General features: G+C 35.5%; 5 protein-coding genes, 1 long non-coding RNA gene and 1 pseudogene across 8 annotated transcripts; 2 read left to right on the top strand and 5 right to left on the bottom strand.

The window, feature by feature from the left end:
- Positions 1–239: 239 nt before the first annotated feature.
- LOC139100410 (hydroxysteroid dehydrogenase-like protein 2) lies at positions 240–1,648 on the top strand (annotated as a pseudogene).
- A 378-nt stretch (positions 1,649–2,026) lies between these two features.
- LOC139100303 (uncharacterized) lies at positions 2,027–4,464 on the bottom strand. 3 transcript variants are annotated; one of them, XM_070652928.1, is made up of 2 exons: positions 4,306–4,464; positions 2,027–3,685 (listed from the first exon to the last, which is right to left on the bottom strand). In XM_070652928.1, exon 2 carries the CDS (start codon positions 3,616–3,618, stop codon positions 2,128–2,130), a length of 1,491 nt encoding a protein of 496 aa, XP_070509029.1. In that variant the 5' UTR covers positions 3,619–3,685; positions 4,306–4,464; the 3' UTR covers positions 2,027–2,127. The 3 variants fall into 3 exon arrangements, with proteins under 3 accessions (XP_070509029.1, XP_070509031.1, XP_070509030.1); XM_070652930.1 differs by lacking the exon at positions 4,306–4,464 and adding an exon at positions 3,751–3,972; XM_070652929.1 differs by lacking the exon at positions 4,306–4,464 and adding an exon at positions 3,814–3,971.
- Positions 4,465–5,134: 670 nt separating this feature from the next.
- On the bottom strand, positions 5,135–6,143 carry LOC139100304 (uncharacterized). The gene is made up of 2 exons (XM_070652931.1): positions 6,065–6,143; positions 5,135–5,847 (listed from the first exon to the last, which is right to left on the bottom strand). Exons 1-2 carry the CDS (start codon positions 6,119–6,121, stop codon positions 5,335–5,337), a joined length of 570 nt encoding a protein of 189 aa, XP_070509032.1. The 5' UTR covers positions 6,122–6,143; the 3' UTR covers positions 5,135–5,334.
- Positions 6,144–6,751: 608 nt separating this feature from the next.
- Positions 6,752–7,938, bottom strand: LOC139100331 (mpv17-like protein 2). Its single transcript, XM_070652952.1, has 2 exons — positions 7,523–7,938; positions 6,752–7,135 (listed from the first exon to the last, which is right to left on the bottom strand). The coding sequence occupies exons 1-2, from the start codon at positions 7,841–7,843 to the stop codon at positions 6,878–6,880; spliced, it is 579 nt and encodes a 192-aa protein (XP_070509053.1). The 5' UTR covers positions 7,844–7,938; the 3' UTR covers positions 6,752–6,877.
- A 623-nt stretch (positions 7,939–8,561) lies between these two features.
- Positions 8,562–11,752, top strand: Su(var)2-10 (E3 SUMO-protein ligase Su(var)2-10). The gene is made up of 9 exons (XM_070652736.1): positions 8,562–8,729; positions 8,796–8,977; positions 9,372–9,459; positions 9,516–9,708; positions 10,148–10,299; positions 10,489–10,588; positions 10,654–10,731; positions 10,927–11,095; positions 11,151–11,752. The coding sequence occupies exons 1-9, from the start codon at positions 8,682–8,684 to the stop codon at positions 11,557–11,559; spliced, it is 1,419 nt and encodes a 472-aa protein (XP_070508837.1). The 5' UTR covers positions 8,562–8,681; the 3' UTR covers positions 11,560–11,752.
- A 577-nt stretch (positions 11,753–12,329) lies between these two features.
- Positions 12,330–15,506, bottom strand: LOC139100137 (lipid scramblase CLPTM1L). The gene is made up of 3 exons (XM_070652740.1): positions 14,924–15,506; positions 13,559–14,195; positions 12,330–13,297 (listed from the first exon to the last, which is right to left on the bottom strand). Exons 1-3 carry the CDS (start codon positions 15,172–15,174, stop codon positions 12,521–12,523), a joined length of 1,665 nt encoding a protein of 554 aa, XP_070508841.1. The 5' UTR covers positions 15,175–15,506; the 3' UTR covers positions 12,330–12,520.
- Positions 15,507–18,588: 3,082 nt separating this feature from the next.
- Positions 18,589–19,442, bottom strand: LOC139100037 (uncharacterized). Its single transcript, XR_011545394.1, has 2 exons — positions 19,345–19,442; positions 18,589–18,802 (listed from the first exon to the last, which is right to left on the bottom strand). It is a non-coding gene; the product is annotated as an uncharacterized lncRNA (long non-coding RNA).
- Between the last annotated feature and the right edge of the window lie 17 nt (positions 19,443–19,459).

The following is a 19,459-nucleotide window of genomic DNA, read 5'->3' as shown; positions in this document are numbered from 1 at the left end:
ACATATTTTTATTAAGCTCTTTACTTATTGCTCAAATTCTCTCAAAAGTTTTATTTGTGATAATATTTCGGTGTTTATAGATCAACCTTTGAGACTGTGGAGTGGATTATTCACAAAATTGCTGATTTTGACCGAAATAGTTGGAAATTTGTGATTCTTGTTGATTAAAATAGTTTATTGCATTTATAACATTCCTAAGTAGCATTTAGTGATATAAAATAGTCAAAAATACCACAAAAATGATCAAAAGTAACAAAGTTTTAAATACAGGGTAAGATTAACCCCGAGTAACACAACTAATCTTTTTTGTAAAGCACATGATGGAGAAATTGCAAAATATCTGGTCAAACTGCACTTAGATTGGACTAACCTCAGCCTAAGGCCAGATTTTCTGTCATTTCTTCGCTATGTGCCTTGTAGGTGCCCTGACGTCTGTTTTTGAATTCATTTGACATTATTCCTTCAATCTAGGAAGCTGAAAGGCAAGACTCTATTCATAACCGGTGCATCACGTGGAATTGGAAAGGCCATTGCCCTTAAAGCAGCTGCAGATGGTGCCAATATTGTGATTGCTGCTAAGACAGCAGAACCTCATGTATGACATCATCCATAACATCAACCCATTCACTTTCTAACTTCTAAAAATCCTTTACAGCCAAAACTTCCAGGAACAATTTACACAGCAGCCAAAGAAATCGAGGCAGCAGGTGGTAAAGCACTTCCATGCATTGTTGATGTTCGTGATGAGCAACAAGTCCGAGCAGCTGTTCAAAAAGCTGTTGAGGTATTCGGTGGAATTGACATTGTCGTCAATAATGCATCGGCAATCAGCTTAACGCCAACTGATAAGACTGAAATGAAGCGTTTCGACCTGATGCATCAAATTAATGTCCGTGGAACATTTTTAGTGTCTAAAGAATGTCTACCGTATTTGAAGAAGTCAATAATGCTCACATCTTGAACTTATCACCTCCACTGTACATGAGACCACAATGGTTCTCTAGTCATGTTGCTTATACAATGTCAAAGTACGGCATGTCAATGTGTGTCCTTGGAATGGCTGAAGAGTTCAAAAGTTTCAACATTGCTGTTAATGCTTTGTGGCCCAAAATGATAATTTCAACAGCTGCTACGGATATGCTTCAAGGAAAGGAAAGTTCCGATTTCTCTAGAAGTACTGACATTATGGCTGATTCTGCTTATTGTAAGTTAATAGAACTAGTTCTAATAGATTGTACAGAACCAATAATTCATTCCATTTACAGACATTCTAACAAGAGGGCCTCAATGCACCGGCAACTTCTTCATTGATGAAAAGCTATTGAAGCAAGTTGGTGTGACTGACTTTAAGCATTACGCCTGCAAACCAGAGAATGCTGATTCATTGTATCCTGATTTCTTTGTTGAAGAAGACAACGAAGTTTATGCAAAGCTTTAAGTTATTTGCTTTTGCAAGGATTCTTGAGGACGAGATTTGTGGATACCAAAACTACAGGTGATGATCCAAGTTGACCCAAGTTGGCCAATCAAAAATATATTTTTGTAAATTTTGGAAATAAATACAACATTTTTAATAAGCAGAGAAGGAATTTTATGTAGCTATAAATCACAACTGTCGGCATTAAAGCAAGATAAAAATTACCTCAAACATGACTTTTTTTTTGTTTTGTGTTGAAAGTCAACATGCGTTGTTGTTGAACAAGATAAAAATTATTTGACACAGTTTCAAGAATGCTTTAGGAAATTAAAGAGTTTTGGGAATTTTGCAGTGTTGCTCAAACTGTATGTCGCGGTACATTAAAGAAAAATTGCACACAATTGACATTGCCTGGGATATGACCTGATTAATCGACTGGTGCTTATCTGGACATTTAGTTCAAACCCTCTGACCTCTCAACCCGATCCTCCTCTTGACCCCTCACCCCGATCCTCCCTCCTGACCCCTCATCCCGATCCTCCCCTCTTGACCCCTCTTATGGTACGTGCATGATTACACAAATCTATCCAAAAATCAATAAAACCTCAATTTATCATTAAATTATCACTTTTTATTTGAAAATATATAACAAATGTCTTAACAATTAAGCATAAATCCTGGCTGGATCACCTCAAACTAACAGAAACAATTTACTCCAACCTTATATCCAATGGCTCTACATCAATGTCAGTCTTAAATTGTTTCAGTCTTTCTAATGCTGCTTTAACATTCCCTAAAAGTTCATCCTTGTACTTCCACAATGTCGTGTCTTTTGTTGGATTTGGCTTTGCCAGTTTACATTCAGGATTGTCACAATCTGTCCTATAATGTGCTAAATGTCCATCTTCAGGATGAATATCAAATAACTTACAATGTCCAGTGTCGAAACATGAAAATGGAAAATGATTGTGGACAGTCACAATTCGGTCAAGTCTCATGAATGTCTTGGCATTTCCGCCATTTGGTGTAAAGTTTGCAGCACGATAAATATTGGACAAAAATCTCAAATTTTTCGGAATTCCAGGAATTGTTTCATTTTCATGGACAGACTTAAGGACAAAGTACATGTTCATGGCTGGAAAGGCATCAAAAGTTTCATTTTTGACTTTTGACTTTTCAATTGTTCGACTTAAAAGATCCGACCAGGTTCGATCCTCAGTGTGTCTAGGAACAATAAACTCATCAACATCCATGGGTATCATGTACTCATACAGGTACAGATTCTCATAAAAAGAGTCATGGTAAGGAACCAAGTCATTCTGTGTCCATTGCTGCCAACTTTGTGATGCCTTGTTGGGCAATTCGTGTGGAAATTTAAGGAACTTTATCGTAACTAGATTCTCAGCTTGATACATTTTGAGTACTCGAATGACATTTGGATGGGCGTTGACGATGAATATTTCAACTTTATTGACCCCGAAAATTTTAAGCATTTCGCACCATTCGACCAGCAGCAGCGATATGTCATTTTGGAAGTCCAAACTCTTCACGCTGATCAAAAATTTCTCTTTATGTCCATTTTTGGGTCTTTTATTCCTTATTTCAAGGATATTGTTGGCATTTCCACATTCATGTTCCACAAATGACACAAATTGAGGTACTAAACTGACATTTGACAGTGGATTTGGGCATGTGATCAAATATGGACCAGCACCTTTGTCATTTGTACCCCAATATTTAGGCCAAATCATCAAGTACTGCTGAACTTCCACTGGAATTGGTTCATTCATTCCCTCGTACCAGAACTGACAGTAAGCCTTAAGTGAAGCATCAATTCTATTGATTAATGCCAAGATTCTCACTACAGATTGATTCTTCAGTGCCTCTCGGTCATCAAAATAGGCATTAAGCAGGTAAAAAGTTCCATTTGTTGTGTTTGTCACTTGCCAATTTGTGTCACTAACATTCAAGTCTGTCAGCATCGGGAACCGTCCGCAATGTGAATTTGTGATAATTTTCATCAGTTTGTCATTCTGTGGATTGCTGCCTTGAATGTCGGTAAGATCACTAACTGCATAATGCTTCAAATGTGTAGCATCTGGTGCTGATAAGATTGTGTAGATATAAATTAGGTAGATTGAGATGGCAATGATGAAAGATATGATAAAAGGTCTCGAATTTGTGATATTTTTTGATTGCATTGTTTTAGGGATTTTTTTTGGATAATTCTGTGCCTTTATTGACGGTGTAACTGTCTACATCTGGAATCTGAAACAGATACGGATATAAGAATGTACTACAATGTATATAAATTCCAATAAAATATCCCTAACTTATTCCAAGAATGTTCTTAATGTCACGAAACTACTAAAGGAACTAATGTCAAGCAGGCTTACAATTTCTATGACTTTAATGACTTCTAATGCCACAACTTAGCTTATAATTAGATTTTTCAAGTATAATAGAAGAAAAAACACTTGTTTAAACTTCAGCAGTCAAGTAGATAATAAGTTGACACATCAATGTGTCTATGTACTCAAATCTAATGGGGGATTGTTTGGAAATTATGTGAGATTTAGGCATGGGGTGGGGGTAGGGGGGTAGTCAAGTGAGAGGGGGAAGGGGTGTCCCTTTTTAGAATTATAATTGTCATGTTTGCTGTATTAGGGTTTAAACCTCAAAGCACCACCCCTCCCACCCAAATGGTTCATAAAATGCGTCACGGTAGAGCAGTGGTGGACAACCTGTGTACCGCGGCACATCCTTCAAAATATCATAAACCGTATGTCATATGCGATTTCGGTCCAGGCTTACCACCAAGCTGCGCCAGGTAAAACGGGAAAATTACAAGGTTGAGCACCACTGCATAAAAGAGAAGGGGTAGTTACCTAATTTTCAAACAATTCCTTAAATAAGGTTAGTAAACAATTTTTGATAACAATCAACAAAAACAAAAAAAAAAGAGTTCAATTTTTAAGCCATTAAATTTATTGCACAATTGATTAAAAATTTATGGTGTTCCTCACACGTTTAATTTTGTTTCCTGACTAAAATGATAATTGAGTTTTGTTTAATTTTTTGTTTGTGAAAATCGCGGAGAAAAATGTGTTTTTTTATTTGTAAAAGTAGTTATCAGTTGCTGATAAAAAAAAATTTACAATTACAAAAAGTAGTTTGAATTAGAATTCTAGTCAATTGGCTCATCTAATTAGCGATGGATATCGAAGGCCGAAGAGACCCGAAGACAACCGAATAGACCGATACGACCGAAGACGACCGAGGACGACCGAAGACGACCAAATGGACTGAAGACAACCGAAAAGACAGAAGAGAACGAAGAGCTCGAAATGACCGAAGAGAACTAAGACCGAAGACAACCGAAGAGACCGAAGAGACCCAAGACGACCGAAGAGATTGCAAGGACTGAAGACGACCGAAGATAACCGAAGACGACCGAATAGACCGTAAATGATCGAAGAAACCCGAAGACGACCGGAGAAACCGAAATGACGGAAGACGACCAAAGACGACCGAAGAATCCGAAGACAACCGAAGACGATCTAAGACGACCGAAGAGACTGAAGGAACCGAAAAGAACGAAGAATGAATACCAAAGACCGATGAGACCGAAGAAATAGGAAATAAATCATAATTTGATTTTTTCAAATGCTCTTCTATTTTATTAAAGCCGACTTTAATCTACAAACTATGCTTATGATAAAAAATAAATCAGATAAAAAACGAGTAATCGATGACATAATTGTATGATTTAATGATAAGTCGTTTTCTGTCTGATAATTTTGATAGATTAATTTGACTCATTGTCCATTAACAGATTCGGGATTGCCTTAAATTGATGATCAACTTAGTGAAGTCAAGTGGTGCAGGTTAAGGGGTTGGAAGGGGGTCTAAGCTGATCACACAATATCAAAATCAATTTCAACACATCCACGTAAATTCTTAATATCCATATTCCTCCCCGGTACATGATTCAACATTCTAATCCTATAATGTCCTTCCTCAATGTCCATATAATTTTCAATATAAGTTCCATTCAGATGTGCTTTTGTAAACTGATAAGTTCCAACGAGTTTGGCACACAAATTTTTGGTATCCATAGCTGGCGCAAAGACATACCAAGGTCCACTTTTGTCTTCCAAGAATCGCTTACATGTGATTGATTCGACGTATTCCTTAAGGACATTCTTACATGGACCAACTGCACCTTTTGGACACTTGAAAAATGTGATGACTAGCTCAATGTCAATGTGATCAAGTTGATGGATATGAACTATATATTTGCCGTGTAATGTGTCGTAAAATCCCATCTCATTTGCTTCATAAGTGACGTCGGCAACCTCAATTTCAGCATCTTGAGTGTAGTCGAGGGGAATATCGTCGCAATTGCTGAGGTTTGTGATGTTAAAGTTCTGGAATTAAAGAGAATTAGCATAGCTGTAGCTTAGCTGTAGCTTAGCTGTAGCTTAGCTGTAGCTTAGCTGTAGCTTAGCTGTAGCTTAGCTGTAGCTTAGCTGTAGCTTAGCTGTAGCTTAGCTGTAGCTTAGCTGTAGCTTAGCTGTAGCTTAGCTGTAGCTTAGCTGTAGCTTAGCTGTAGCTTAGCTGTAGCTTAGCTGTAGCTTAACTTACCAATGCTGATATTGCAGTGATTGAAATTGTCAAAATAAAAACCGGTAAAATTGACATTTTTCGTTACTTTCTGTCAAGATACAATCTTACAAGACGATCCAAAGCTTTAATGTGATTGAATGATCGAAATGCAGTCGAATTTATACGAAATGAAGATGATGTGGTGACACAAAAATACGCATTGTCACCAAACTGAAGCTGTAATTAATTTTTAATTTCTAGTCTCTAGTTAATAGCATATAATCATGCTGCCATCACGCAGTCGGTTGAGATTCGCATTGCAAGGTTAATATACTGAAATTAATTAATTAAAATTCTCAATTTTTTAAAATTTCATATTTTTTTTTATTTTTCTAATATTTTGCCATCACGCAGTCGGTTGAGATTCGCATTGCAAGGTTAATATACTGAAATTAATTAATTAAAATTCTCAATTTTTTAAAATTTCATATTTTTTTTTATTTTTCTAATATTTTTGAGGGAAGTCAACTTAATGGAATGAAGCTACAGCTACAAGCTAAGCTACAGCTAAGCTACAGCTAAGCTACAGCTAAGCTACAGCTAAGCTACAGCTAAGCTACAGCTAAGCTACAGCTAAGCTACAGCTAAGCTACAGCTAAGCTACAGCTAAGCTACAGCTAAGCTACAGCTAAGCTACAGCTAAGCTACAGCTAAGCTACAGCTAATCTCTTCCATTCAGCTGTCATCTCCCAAAAAGTCATCCCTAAAACCCATAAATACAGCTTCAATAAATAATAAAATTGACAAAATTGCGCTATAAATTAATTTAATACATCCAATCAGCACATCCAATCAGTGCTTCCGCTCATTCTTGACATAACACAAGAATATATTGTAAAACATTGTAATCATGTTGATGTAAAGCACTCGATACTGCAACGGCACAAACATAAAGTTAATAAATTGTGTTGCTGGCCACACAAGCCAGTCAGCTGCATAAACTTTTAGAAATTTATCCTTCAAAAGTTCATTGGTTTCTGTCACTTTACGACCTTCGAGGAAATATGATGTGTAGAAGTAGTGAAGGATGAACACTGGCGACACGATGAACTGCAAAAGGGAAAGTTTGTTTTAAAAATTAGTGAATCTAACCTCAAAATTTTTGAGGTTATGTTTTGGATTTTTTTGAATTTGAGGTTTTTGGGGGCATATTTTGGGGTCAAAAAGTTGCTTTTGAGTATCAAGAAATTGAAGGCTCAAGGTATGTTCTGAGGGTATGGTGGGGGGTTGGTAGGGGTACACCACACCCCTCCTCACTCGCATTGAAACAAGTTCTTCAATTTTCTTGGTTTTTTGAGTAACTAGGGGGGAGAGAGGGGTGACCTTGAGGTCACTGACCGTATCTCCTAACCCCTGACCTTAAACCCAATTCTAACCTCAAAAACCCCAAAAAATCCAAAATTTTCATTCAAAAATCCCCAAAAGTCCTTGACTCACTTGATCACTCATAATTTTCTTCACAATTGTTGACTTAGCGTTACCCGGCAACAACCGTTCCATCCACAAGTACGTATAATGATGCAATGGACCCTGACTAAGTCCAACAACAGCCAACTGCTTCATTTTCTCCTTGTCATATTCATTTTCATTAAAATTTCTTGATTTTTCAATTCGTTGTGCAAAATATTCACCAATGTACATTAAAAATCCACTTGATACAGTGTTGGTTAGCAGAAGATATTTTGTAAATAATGCTGTATGCTGCTCATTGACAACTTGTGCTGTCTTTTTGTAGAAACTTATCAGAAGCTTCCTCATCTTGTGATTTATGAATTTTGATAATTAATTTAAATTAACTTAAACTTTCACTTTGTTACATCAGATTATTATTTTTACACGATTTGTTTACAAAATATTTCAATGCACACTGAGGTTGATAAAAAAATGAAGTGTTGCTTTGAATTTTGTGATTTTGAATTTTATTTGACAGTTGATGCTCTGTAGATCAAATTTATTGGTTAAAATTGATGTTTTTGAATGGATTTTTCTGGTTGAGCTTTAATGGACTTTTGCTCAAGTTCAGAAAGCTCTAATCAAGTTGAAAATGGTTCATTCAAGTTGATCAAGCTTCATTCAAGTTGACAAAGGTTCATTCAAGTTGAAAACGGTTCAATCAAGTTGAGAACAATTCGTTCAAGTTGAAAAAGGTTCAGTCAACTTGAGAATGGTTCAGTCAACTTGAGAAAGGCTCATTCAAGTTGGAAAGGTTCATTCAATTTGAGAACGGCTCTATATTCAACTTGAGAATGGTTCAGTCAACTTGGAACTGGCTCATCCAACCCTCGATTGTTCAGTTGTGTCTATATTCAGTTGATTAGGTAAATACACAAAGTAATCATCAACAAAATTACCAAAAAAAAGATCATCACCAAATTACCCGCCAAAACAGAAAAAAAGTTTCAAACTTGTCCAAGTTCTACCCGCCAATTTCTACAGGTAGTAGACCAAAAAAAAAAAATCCCACCAGTCAAATAACATATTTCTTTGCGTGTAGATCAAAAAAGACAAACAAACACAAATTCCTAAAATTTCGGCATTATTTTTCCAAATAACTAAAAACGTCAACATAAATTTTATATGAAATCTCAGGCAGAGCATGAAAAGAACGAGGCAAAGTGACAAGAAAGACGACGAAAGCATTAAAGTGAGCATCCAAAAAAATGTCAGTTCCAAAATGAAAAAATTAATTCTGTTCCGTTTTTTTTAATAGAAAAAAGTTGAATTTCTTCGTGTGATTGATTTACATTCAATATTAGCTGTCTATAAATATCCGAAAAATTCACGAAAGGATGCCCTGCAGGCTCGAGTTTTACAATTGCTGAAAGGAAGGGAAATTAGTGAGACACAAAAACAGGAAATAAGGAAGCAAGTTGAAAAGTCATTTGATAAAATGTAAGTAAATTTGAAATTGCATCCTGAGCAGCACAAGTCGGGTATTTGGTCCTAAATCCGGATTCTTGGGATGATGCTGGATTTTAACGAAACCCAGGATCATCTCAAAGTCATGCCGGTTCGGTTCTACATTACCCAATTTATCCTATACTTGGACATCCCTAAAAATTGGACAAACCAGATAAATCCTGAATGTTTTGACTGATTTCACAACATCCATAAACTTTCTGGATGATTCAAACCTTTTATGAGAATCTACTGATATTTATGAGAATTGTGAATCATATCCAGTGACACTAAATTACTCATAAGGTTCACAATTCGCAACTTACCCAAAAATTCCCCAAAAATTTAACACTCATCCTTAAAAAAGCTCTCCAATCAATTATTTTAGACAAGCACTTGCCCGTCAGAGATCAAAAACACCAGAAAATAACGAAATATCCAGCATGTATCAACAGCAGTTCAATGCAACTCCCCTTGTGAGTATTCATCAATTTCAGTCAATCCTAATTCTAACTTAAATCCAACAATTCAGACACCCCACAATGTAGCACCATTCATCACATCAGGCTTTCCAATACAACCAGATGTAAAACTAAAGAGATTAGCTTTTTATGATGTTTTAGGAACGCTTCTGCAGCCATCGACACTTATGCCGGCTAGTCAAGCTAGACAACAAGAGGGAACTTACTATTTTCATCTAACTCCTCAACAGGCTACTGATATAGGTGAGTTCTATAAGAGTAAGTCATTCAATTGATGGCTCAGGTGTTAGGTTAGACACCCATTTGTGTATTGGGTTTGGATCAGGGGTGGAATATTGGGATAGGACCTTACTCTGGATACCCTAGCCTCCCTACCCAGGATACCCTATCATACTCGGAATACCCCAAGACTCTGAATATCCTACACAATTGACCATTTCTTACTCTGGATACTGGGGATGTAGGAACCTGGATAGTCCTACCTACCCAGGTATGTCAAGAAACCAGTCCCAGGTTTGATATCCTGTCAAACTTAAATGGTCACATTCTGATCAAAATCTGAATTGATTTCTATCAAGTAACGGTACCTAACTGCCTAAGACCCCTTACCCCTCTCTGGATCACCCACTTTCCCTCAAAACTCAACAACAACTAATCTTGACCTTTTTTTAACCATTTACAGCAATGAACCGTGACGTTCGTAACCCTGCAAAGCCAGAATATTTAATACAAGTTCAACTGCGATTTTGTTTGCTTGAAACAACATCGGAACAGGAAGACTGTTTCCCACCAAATGTCCAGGTTAAGGTTAATGGAAAATTATGTCAATTGCCGGTAAGTAGCCTCAATGTCAAGAGTCAGGCACTATCTTGAAAGTCGTAGAAATCACGATTTCTTGTTGGTTAGTCTGAACAGCACATCGGCTGATTTTTGAAGAAATTGTGATTCTCACAGGATCTAACTCTTACTAAACCTTAAAACCTCAATAATGTTCCTAATTTCAACATTCTTTAATCCTCACAGAACCCAATTGCAACAAATAAACCAGGTGTTGAACCAAGACGACCACCTAGGCCAGTCAATATCACACCGCATGTCAAAATATCTCCGACAGTCGCTAATGGTAAGGATGACTAACTTTGAAGGAATTCCAGAAAATTTTCATTAATTTTGAAATATTTTTTTCAGTTATTCATGTCCAATGGCAGACAGAGTTCAACAGAGCCTTTGTCATATCTTGTTATTTAGTACGAAAATTGACATCAGGTATGTACATCCATAGAGTTTATAGTGTCTTGGGTATGGACACACTATCTCAGCCCTCCGTCGCCATTCTCCCTTATTGGACAATCCTTTGGCGTTCCTCCATAACGGATATGACACTCCTCCCTGGATTGTCCACAACCCTGAGCACTTAGCACTTAGTTGAGCTTCATATTAACAATAATCTTCAATTTCCAGACTGCTTACTACAGCGTATGAAGACAAAAGGAAGTAAACCATCCGAATACACACGTGGATTAATTAAAGAAAAGTTAAAGGAAGACGCAGATTGTGAAATTGCAACAACAATGCTTCGAGTCTCTCTGATATGTCCATTGGGTAAAATGAGGATGACAACGCCTTGTCGGTAAGTCCAACAAAATTCAATTTCCTTCAATTCCTCATTATTTCCCATTATTTAGTGCCTCAACATGCATGCATCTTCAGTGCTTCGATGCATCACTTTACCTACAAATGAATGAACGGAAGCCAACATGGAATTGTCCAGTTTGTGACAAGCCAGCACTATATGAGAATCTCGTAATTGATGGATACTTCCAAGAAGTCATTGGATCTCAAAAGCTTGGACTTGATGACAATGAGATTCAGCTGCACAAGGACGGCGAATGGAGCACATTAGACACAAAAGAGGAAGCCAAAGAGCAAGTTAAGAGTGTCCAAAAAGTTGAAATTATATCCGATGATTTAGAAGTCGTGACTGATGACTTACCAAAGTCCAATTCAAAATCATCAGCATCAGCGACTGGAACAGCTGCTAAACCGAATGCAGATACCGTTGATTTGACACTGGACAGTGATGATGAAAAATGAAATTAGGCTAGGCTGGATTTATGATTTGAATGACATTTTGATGCACAGTAATTGGAATATGAAGTTAGGATCTATCTCTTTGGAATAACTAAATTAGTTGAATTATTAAATTTATAAAAAAATAAAACTGAAATTTTGACAAAATTGTAAGAAAAAAAAAATTGAGAAATAAATAATAGATTTTATGTCAGCAGATGTTGAGTTTCGATTCATTGGGATGCTCTGGACAATGGAACACAATGGATGGTACCACAACTACCCTAGCTTCTCAGTTTTGGGTAACTTAAGACAGTTAGGATAGAGTAACTAAGAACTAAAGCAATCTGGATAGGGAAAACTTGGACTGGAGCAATTATACCCTATTCTAGTTACCTTAATTTACTTGGGGCAGAGGTAGGGTAGGTAGGATAGTCCTAACACTCTGACGAGAAAAGAGTATTCAAAAAATGGAAGGTCATTCAAGATAGAGGAGGATATTCCGAATATAATAGGTTATCTCGGTTAGAGCAGAGAATACTGGTTAGAATATGGTATCACGGGTATGACAAGGTATCCTGGGTATGACAGAGTATCCCGGGTATGACAGGGAATCTCAGATATGAAAGGGTATCTCGGATATAACAGGGTATCCCGAGTATGACAGGGTATCCCGAGTATGACAGGGTATCCCGTAAGATAGAGTGGGAAAGGATAGCGTAAGGTATTCTGAGTAGGGTGGTACTTCCCGGATAGATTATCAAAAGGAACTAAAGCACAAATCTCAAAATTAATTCATTTTATGGAAAAAATTCATTTTTTTATTAATAATCTAACAAATAATTTTCAAACTTACAGATGACAAAACTATTCAAAAATGATAATTCACAGATTTCGTATTGTAAATCCTAGACCGACCCACTCATTCCAAAATTTGTAAAATCCATGGATAAGTTGAGTGCCTGAACCTAAAATTGTTGATTTTTTATTTGTCCTTTTTGCTCTCCTTAACATCCTCCTTATTCTCTGCATTGTCTATTGCTTCATACTCATCATCATCCACCATCGATGCTCCCATATCAATTCTAGTCTTATCAACTGGATATAACCATCTTTGATACAAATATATTAAGAATATAATATCATCTCTAAAGCATGCAACACGATGTGATGTTGGCATTGTTATAATAAATGCAAAGACATCATCAATGAATGTATTGAATGCTTTGTACATAAATGCACGCCATGGAAGTGCTGCAACTGATTTCATCTTGTAATTGATGAACAGTTGTGGACACATGAACAGGAATCCAAAGGCATAGACACCATTAACAAGTGAATGAAGTGTCCAGCTGTACCAACTTTTGTGTGGATGATAAATCAACGAATAGACAGCATATCCAATACACAGTGGATATAAGACATAACTCAAATATTTCATGCCTTGCTTGTCAATCTCATTTGTCAATTTTTCAGCTTTTGTGATTTCTTTGTTCTCATTTTCAACATTTGTGCGTAGTTTAACACCCCTGAAGCTGATGTCCATGTGCAGGATCTTCTTACACTTCCATAACTCAATCAGTGCTCCTATACCAGTCGGTACTAGAATCAATAATGACGACTTCTCATCCATAAGGTATAAAAAGATGATGATTGTACTAAATGCGCGCCAAATTGTTGTTCGAACCGACAATCCAGCGTAGTTGCTCTTCTTTCTCCAGAAGTTGACATCATTTTTGAATGATAGGAAGTCAAAGAGGGTCTGAAATGAGGAATAGATGAGATTAAGATTTGGTTGGTATGGTAAAGTGGTGTGGATTCAAGTTGTTAGGTTCTGGTCTTTTTAGGTGCTTTTTTGGAGGAAAAACTGTCAAATTGGCTGACATGACTAGAGTATGGAATAGGGCAGCAACTCGGGACTAGGGATTAGGGACTTAGGGACTTAGGGACTAGGGACTAGAGACTAGGGACTTGGGACTAGGGACTAGGGACTAGGGACTAGACAACAATTGCCAATACTTACATGAATACTTCCAATAAATACAGTTCCAAGTAACAAATATAAATTAGCCTCTGCAAAGATCTCCTTAACTTCATCAATATCTTTGGATGTAAATCCTAATCCAGTCAATTGTTTCATTGCATTGTCAATGTGTGCAATAAGTCTAAACTTTCCAACGGATGCTGGCGAATAATTGAATTCCAAATCAATTTCCGTGACATTCTTAGTGACTTCAATCATGTATGCTGCTCGTTCCTTGAGAATATTGCTTTGAACCATCGGTAAAAATTCATTTGTTCTTGTCATTCGTGCCATTCTTGCTAATTCCGGTGCATTTTGAACATCTTGTGGTGATAGTGATGCAGCTTCCGTCAACATTGTGAGAAAAACTTTAGATTTTATGTGCGTTTTTGGTTTTAAATTTTTTGCAGCATTTTTAGCACTTTTTGTCTTCTTTTCAGCCTGATTATCTTCTAATAAGTTGAACAATTCATCCTTTGGAATCATATAAGTAGTCAATGGTACACGTTGAATGACTGTTGGACCTTCACGTTGAAAGTCTTTCCAATCAAGTGAACCGTCGTTAAGTGCAATAGCTGCATAGAGATATAGGGTGCCATTGCGGCGAGTTTTTAAAGGAACATCGATGTGGAATGTGCTGGAAAGATGAGGAAAATTTGAAGGTTAATTATTTGGAATTTATTGACAATTTTGAGGATGATTAGATGAATTTGTTGACTTTGATCATACCCAGGGATGTAGATTGAATGGTTTTTCAGAAGAGAGGGGTCGACAACCCCTCGGGGCGTAGTCAGCGGCAACCTACCCTCTATTTTTGGAAAATATTCATGAATTTTCAAGAGTACTAAGCCCTTAGGTTTAGTTTTTCGGTATGCACCTACTAATACACCTGTTCCTGCATCAATATCAATGCTTATCCCTCGATCTTACCCTGCACCATGTTATACAGCTCCCCCTAGACTTCCTCTTTCACCTGTCCCTATGCATAGACTTGATTACATTGCTCTTGATGAAGAGTCTTGGGTATTCTGTAGAGTTGAGGCAAATGTTGTTGTAGGTGAGTATAAGAAAGGGTATACCCAAGTGTAGAGGTAGGTATACCCTCCATCTTCTTCCTGAATTCGCTCCTGACCATACCCAACATTCAAAACAACTTCATTAGCCGGTAAAATTTACATTTTTGTATTAAATAGTCAGAATTTGTCACAATATTCTAAAATGTTCCTCATAAATTCCCAATAATTCCACAAAACCATCAAATTCTTCCAGACATCACTTGACCCTAGCCCCACCCCTAACCCAAAGTGTCACACCCAGGTCAACAACATTCTCATCTAATTACATCTCCCAAAAATCTCAACTTACTTTTGATAATTATCCTGATAATCAAAGTTTCTAATGTTAACAATCTTTGTCACTTCCGTTGATATTGGATTTGTCGATGGACTCGTAAACAGTGCCAATTGTAGCTTTGGATTTTTATTTAAAAAACTTTGATAGCATCTAAACTTATCACTACACTCAAGTCGGCGAAAAAGTGTCGCAAATGTCAACATTGAGTATATAATATAACATATAAATACTATACTAAGGATGGACGTGATTGATGGCCTCATTTTGATGATTTTTAGCTCACTTTTTGATTTTGTTTATTTGAATTTCATTAATAAAAATTATTAAATTTTTTTAACTTGTTTTTTCTTTCAATGTTGACGTGTTTGGACACTGACTGAGATGGGAAACTTTGTGGATTGTTTTTGGTCTACTAGATGAGGGGATGGCAGTTAGGAGTGGGGAAGTTTGAGGAATTTTCTTAGTTCCTAGCCCCTTTGCAGAATTTGAATTTATGGACTGACATGTGACTAGAGCAGTTAACAAAACTGTAAATTTATAAATTTTTTTCAATTTTTTCAAATTTTTAAATTTTTTAATCTTTTTCAATTTTTTCAATTTTTTCAATTTCTTCAATTTTTTCAATTTTTTCAATTTTTTCAATTTTTTCAATTTTTTCAATTTTTTCAATTATTTCAATTTTTTCAATTTTTTCAATTTTTTCAATTTTTTCAATTTTTTCAATTTTTTCAATTTTTTCAATTTTTTCAATTTTTTCAATTTTTTCAATTTTTTCAATTTTTTCAATTTTTTCAATTTTTTCAATTTTTTCAATTTTTTCAATTTTTTCAATTTTTTCAATTTTTTCAATTTTTTCAATTTTTTCAATTTTTTCAATTTTTTCAATTTTTTCAATTTTTTCAATTTTTTCAATTTTTTCAATTTTTTCAATTTTTTTTTAATTTTTAAAATTTTTTTTAATTTTTAAAATTTTTTTTTCAAAATTTTTAAATTTTTTATTTTTAATTAAACATTCTTATCATAAATTGCATAAAAAATATTACAATTTCTATTAATTAAATTATCCATATGCAAAATTTTCTTAGATTTAACAAAAAATTCTTCATTAATACAAAAATTAAATCTCAAATCAACAAAATTTAAATTTTTAAAGCTATTATTTTCAATCAAAATAATTACATTATCAGCCAAGTCAATCCAGTCAAGTTTTAAATTATTTTCAAAAATATTTCTATTTATTATTTTAATTTTATTTCCTCTAAGTTGAAGTTTTTCAAGATTTAAATTATTTTTAAAATATTCAAATTTTAGATCTTTTATTTGATTCCAATTTAAGTGAATTTCTTGAAGTTTTAAATTATTTTGAAAAGTTTTTGGTTCAAAAAATGTAATAAAATTTTTATTTAAATTTAAAATTTTCAAATTTGAATTTTCAGCAAAAACATTTTCATTTAAATAAAAAATTTCATTTTCTTCAGCATTTAAAAATTCCAAATTTTTTAAATTTTTGAAATTACTTTTCCTTAAAATTTTAATTTTATTTTTATTTATAAAAATCTTTTCAATTTGTCCACAAAAATTTGGCGCAATTTTAATTCCATTTCCAGGAATTTCAAGTTTTTTGAGATTTTCCAAATTTTTAAAATAATTTTCAGAAGTTTCTAAATTTGAATTTGTAATTTTTAAATTTTTAACATTCCTAAATTCCTCAAATTCCCTCTGAATCCCTTCAGTCAGCCAAGACAGCTGAACATCCTCAATATCCGACAAGTTGCAATGCTTACTAACAAATCTCGTCGATTCATCAATTTTATGCCTGATGATCATCGATGAGTAGCATGTTGATGATCTATACTCACAATCACAAGTCATTGGGACTTCAAAAGTGCTGCACATGCAGAAATTGATGAGAATAAATACGAGAATGATAGTGTTTTGCATCTTGACGTGATGAGTGGATGATTGGAACTGAAAGAGTGATAAGAAGAGGTTTTGTAAGAGGAGAGGGAGGGTATCGAGGTAAGGAGTGAGGGGGTTAGGGGAGGGGAGGGTAAGGAGAGGGGAAGGGTGAAGGACAAAGACAAAGTCAGAGGTTTTTTGATGGGATTTGGAGGTTCAACTCGAAAACCTTTGAAAAATGAAGAATTTTGGAACAAGAACACCCCCTTGTGTTCCCCATCAAGACACTGAACCCTCAACCACCCCCCTGAACACTGGTCAAACCATGCCCTCCCCCTGGATGGACCCTTAGTAGAGCTTGACTACCTGAATTCCCATAAATTCCCAATTGTAGCCTTTTTGCTCCAACCCCGGGGTAAATCACATATATCCCCAAAATCCCCTCTTAATCCCCCGACCCACCACAATAATTCACATTATTCCTCTGTACTTGTCCAATATCGACCGTCGAATCCTTAAAGATCTGACATGTTCCATTAGTTTTGACCTTAATATTCACAATGCTTGGTAGCTTCCTAAAATCCACATTAATTCTTTTAATTTTTGTGTCACTAAAGTCAATTGATGTCAAATTCTTGTTATTTCTGAACAGTTGTTCCTCAATGACTTCAATTGGATTGCCACTGGCTGAGAAATCCTTTAAAAGTCGCAAATTTTTGAGTAAATCCACATGAAGACTTTTGAGGCTGTTTCTGTCTAATTTCAGCTCTATAAGCACCGACAGGTCAGCAAACACATCACCCGGAAGTCCTTCAATCTTCCGATTACTGACAATTTTCAGCACTTCCAGTTCCGGCATGTTTGTGAAGCTTTCTTTGTTGATTGTCTTCAAATTTTTTTGGTCAAAAATCCCAAAACCCTTCAATCGATGTCCACGACTCTTGGCAACAACTCGTCCAATTCCTTTTGGCATCTTTTCAGGCAGTAAAGTGTAACTGACATTGAAGCTTAATGACATCAAAAGATCTTCATATTTTCGATATAATCCCGTCATATTTGCCACTTCCAACTCACTACTTTTGTCATATTCATCAATTATCATGCAGCACATGTCAGCCGTTGCTGAATACAAATGACCGTGGCTAATTTCCTCGACTAACATCTTCGGCCAACATTTCATCGTCACTTGTATCGCGGAAATCGAGCCTGATAAGAAAATTATTGAAAAAATCACAAAAGACGTCATTGCACTTGGAATTGTTGTGTAGAACTGATTAAGGATGATCATGAATTTTTTTATAATATTATTTATGAGAATCAGCTGAGATTGTGTGATTCATGACTTTTTTTTTTTGTAGATAGTTTTGTTGATTGTATTATTTGAGACAGTTTGGGAATGTTTGGAAGTTATGGAACAGTAAAATTAGCTTGTTTAGACCTCTCCGCGTCGGCGTTGCCAATACAAAAATATATCGATTCTCCAGCACCTAGGATGTGTTCAGCAAGATACCCCTGTCAAGTGTGTTGCTCAGCTTGATCAGCTAGATACCCTAGTCAAGTGACTAGAGGGTTTGACACTTAACCACATCTCTCGACCTACCCACTTGACCTAGATGTCTAGCCAAGGAGACAAAACTCCATTTCCATCATTTTGAATCAAAATCTTCAATTTTTGATTCAAAATTTCCCAAACCCTACCCCTAAATTTCTACATTCCACACCAAAACTTCCCACTACATCCACAAAATGCGCCTTAAACCACTCAAACTCTCAAAAACTTCAACCCCACTTAATCATTTATTCACATCAATTACTTTGAATGTTATCAATATAAAATTAATAATACAGTAAACATTTTTTTTGTACTATTTGCTCAGGTGTCGGCTTCTGCAAAGAATGTTTTTCATGTTCTAAAAGATATGCTGCCTTTTGATATCTTATCTTATGTACTTTATGAGTCGATCAGCAACTGATTATGTGTTTTACAATTTTCTAGAAATGAAGAAATAAAAATGAATTGATTTTTAGCATATAGATATAATTTATAAGCCAAGGGGTCGATATATCTGGTAATGACAGAGTGTATCAAGGAAAGTAGAGGCTAAGTCGTTGTGGGTCAATTTTAACCACTTTTAGGGTATAATTCTTCAATTTTTTAACGATTATTGAGGATCAAATCTCAAATCCTCCCTAATTTTTCACTTTTTCTAGATACACCCCTGAGTATGTCGGTATAGTACGGTATATGTCATTTTGCACCTTGTTTGCTAAACTTGACCTTTTTGACCGTATCATTTCAGTACCAGAGAAATCAGCCTCTGAACAGAAGTTTTCACGATTTCGTCAAAAGTTCTTGTTTCTTCAATTATCAATTTAATTGGACAGTCTTTGATTAGTCGATCGTCAGTCTAGTTACAATATTGTCAATTTATACCAAGTTCCTAAAATTTTATGTTCATTACCAGACAGATGGTCGACCAACCAGAGCCTCTGATTCATTCAGTAATCCTTAACAAAAATAACCACCAACTTACCGGATCAAGCATACTTGGAAACACAAAAATGTCCAAAACCATTAAAATCACCATTAAAGTTGACACTATTTCATCCAGAATCACAATCATCATCTAATGACAGTCTACACGCAAA

The sequence above is a fragment of the Chironomus tepperi genome, unplaced genomic scaffold (genome assembly GCF_022539635.2).
Source record: "Chironomus tepperi strain 1889 unplaced genomic scaffold, CSIRO-AGI_Ctep_v1 contig_58, whole genome shotgun sequence".
Lineage (NCBI taxonomy): Eukaryota > Metazoa > Arthropoda > Insecta > Diptera > Chironomidae > Chironomus > Chironomus tepperi.
The sequence above is the reverse complement of the archived record's forward strand: the minus strand, read 5'-3'. Positions and strand labels throughout refer to the sequence as shown.

Excerpts from the sequence above, each read along its gene's own strand:
- LOC139100303 (XM_070652928.1), bottom strand. The coding sequence starts at position 3,618 with ATGCAATCAAAAAATATCACAAATTCGAGACCTTTTATCATATCTTTC.
- LOC139100304 (XM_070652931.1), bottom strand. The coding sequence starts at position 6,121 with ATGTCAATTTTACCGGTTTTTATTTTGACAATTTCAATCACTGCAATA. Across the intron at positions 5,848-6,064 it reads TCACTGCAATATCAGCATTG|AACTTTAACATCACAAACCT; the intron begins GTAAGTTAAGCT and ends CTTTAATTCCAG.
- LOC139100331 (XM_070652952.1), bottom strand. The coding sequence starts at position 7,843 with ATGAGGAAGCTTCTGATAAGTTTCTACAAAAAGACAGCACAAGTTGTC. Across the intron at positions 7,136-7,522 it reads AGAAAATTATGAGTGATCAA|TTCATCGTGTCGCCAGTGTT; the intron begins GTGAGTCAAGGA and ends TCCCTTTTGCAG.
- LOC139100137 (XM_070652740.1), bottom strand. The coding sequence starts at position 15,174 with ATGAGGCCATCAATCACGTCCATCCTTAGTATAGTATTTATATGTTAT. Across the intron at positions 14,196-14,923 it reads TATCAGGATAATTATCAAAA|CACATTCCACATCGATGTTC; the intron begins GTAAGTTGAGAT and ends TCATCTTTCCAG. Across the intron at positions 13,298-13,558 it reads TATTTATTGGAAGTATTCAT|ACCCTCTTTGACTTCCTATC; the intron begins GTAAGTATTGGC and ends TCCTCATTTCAG.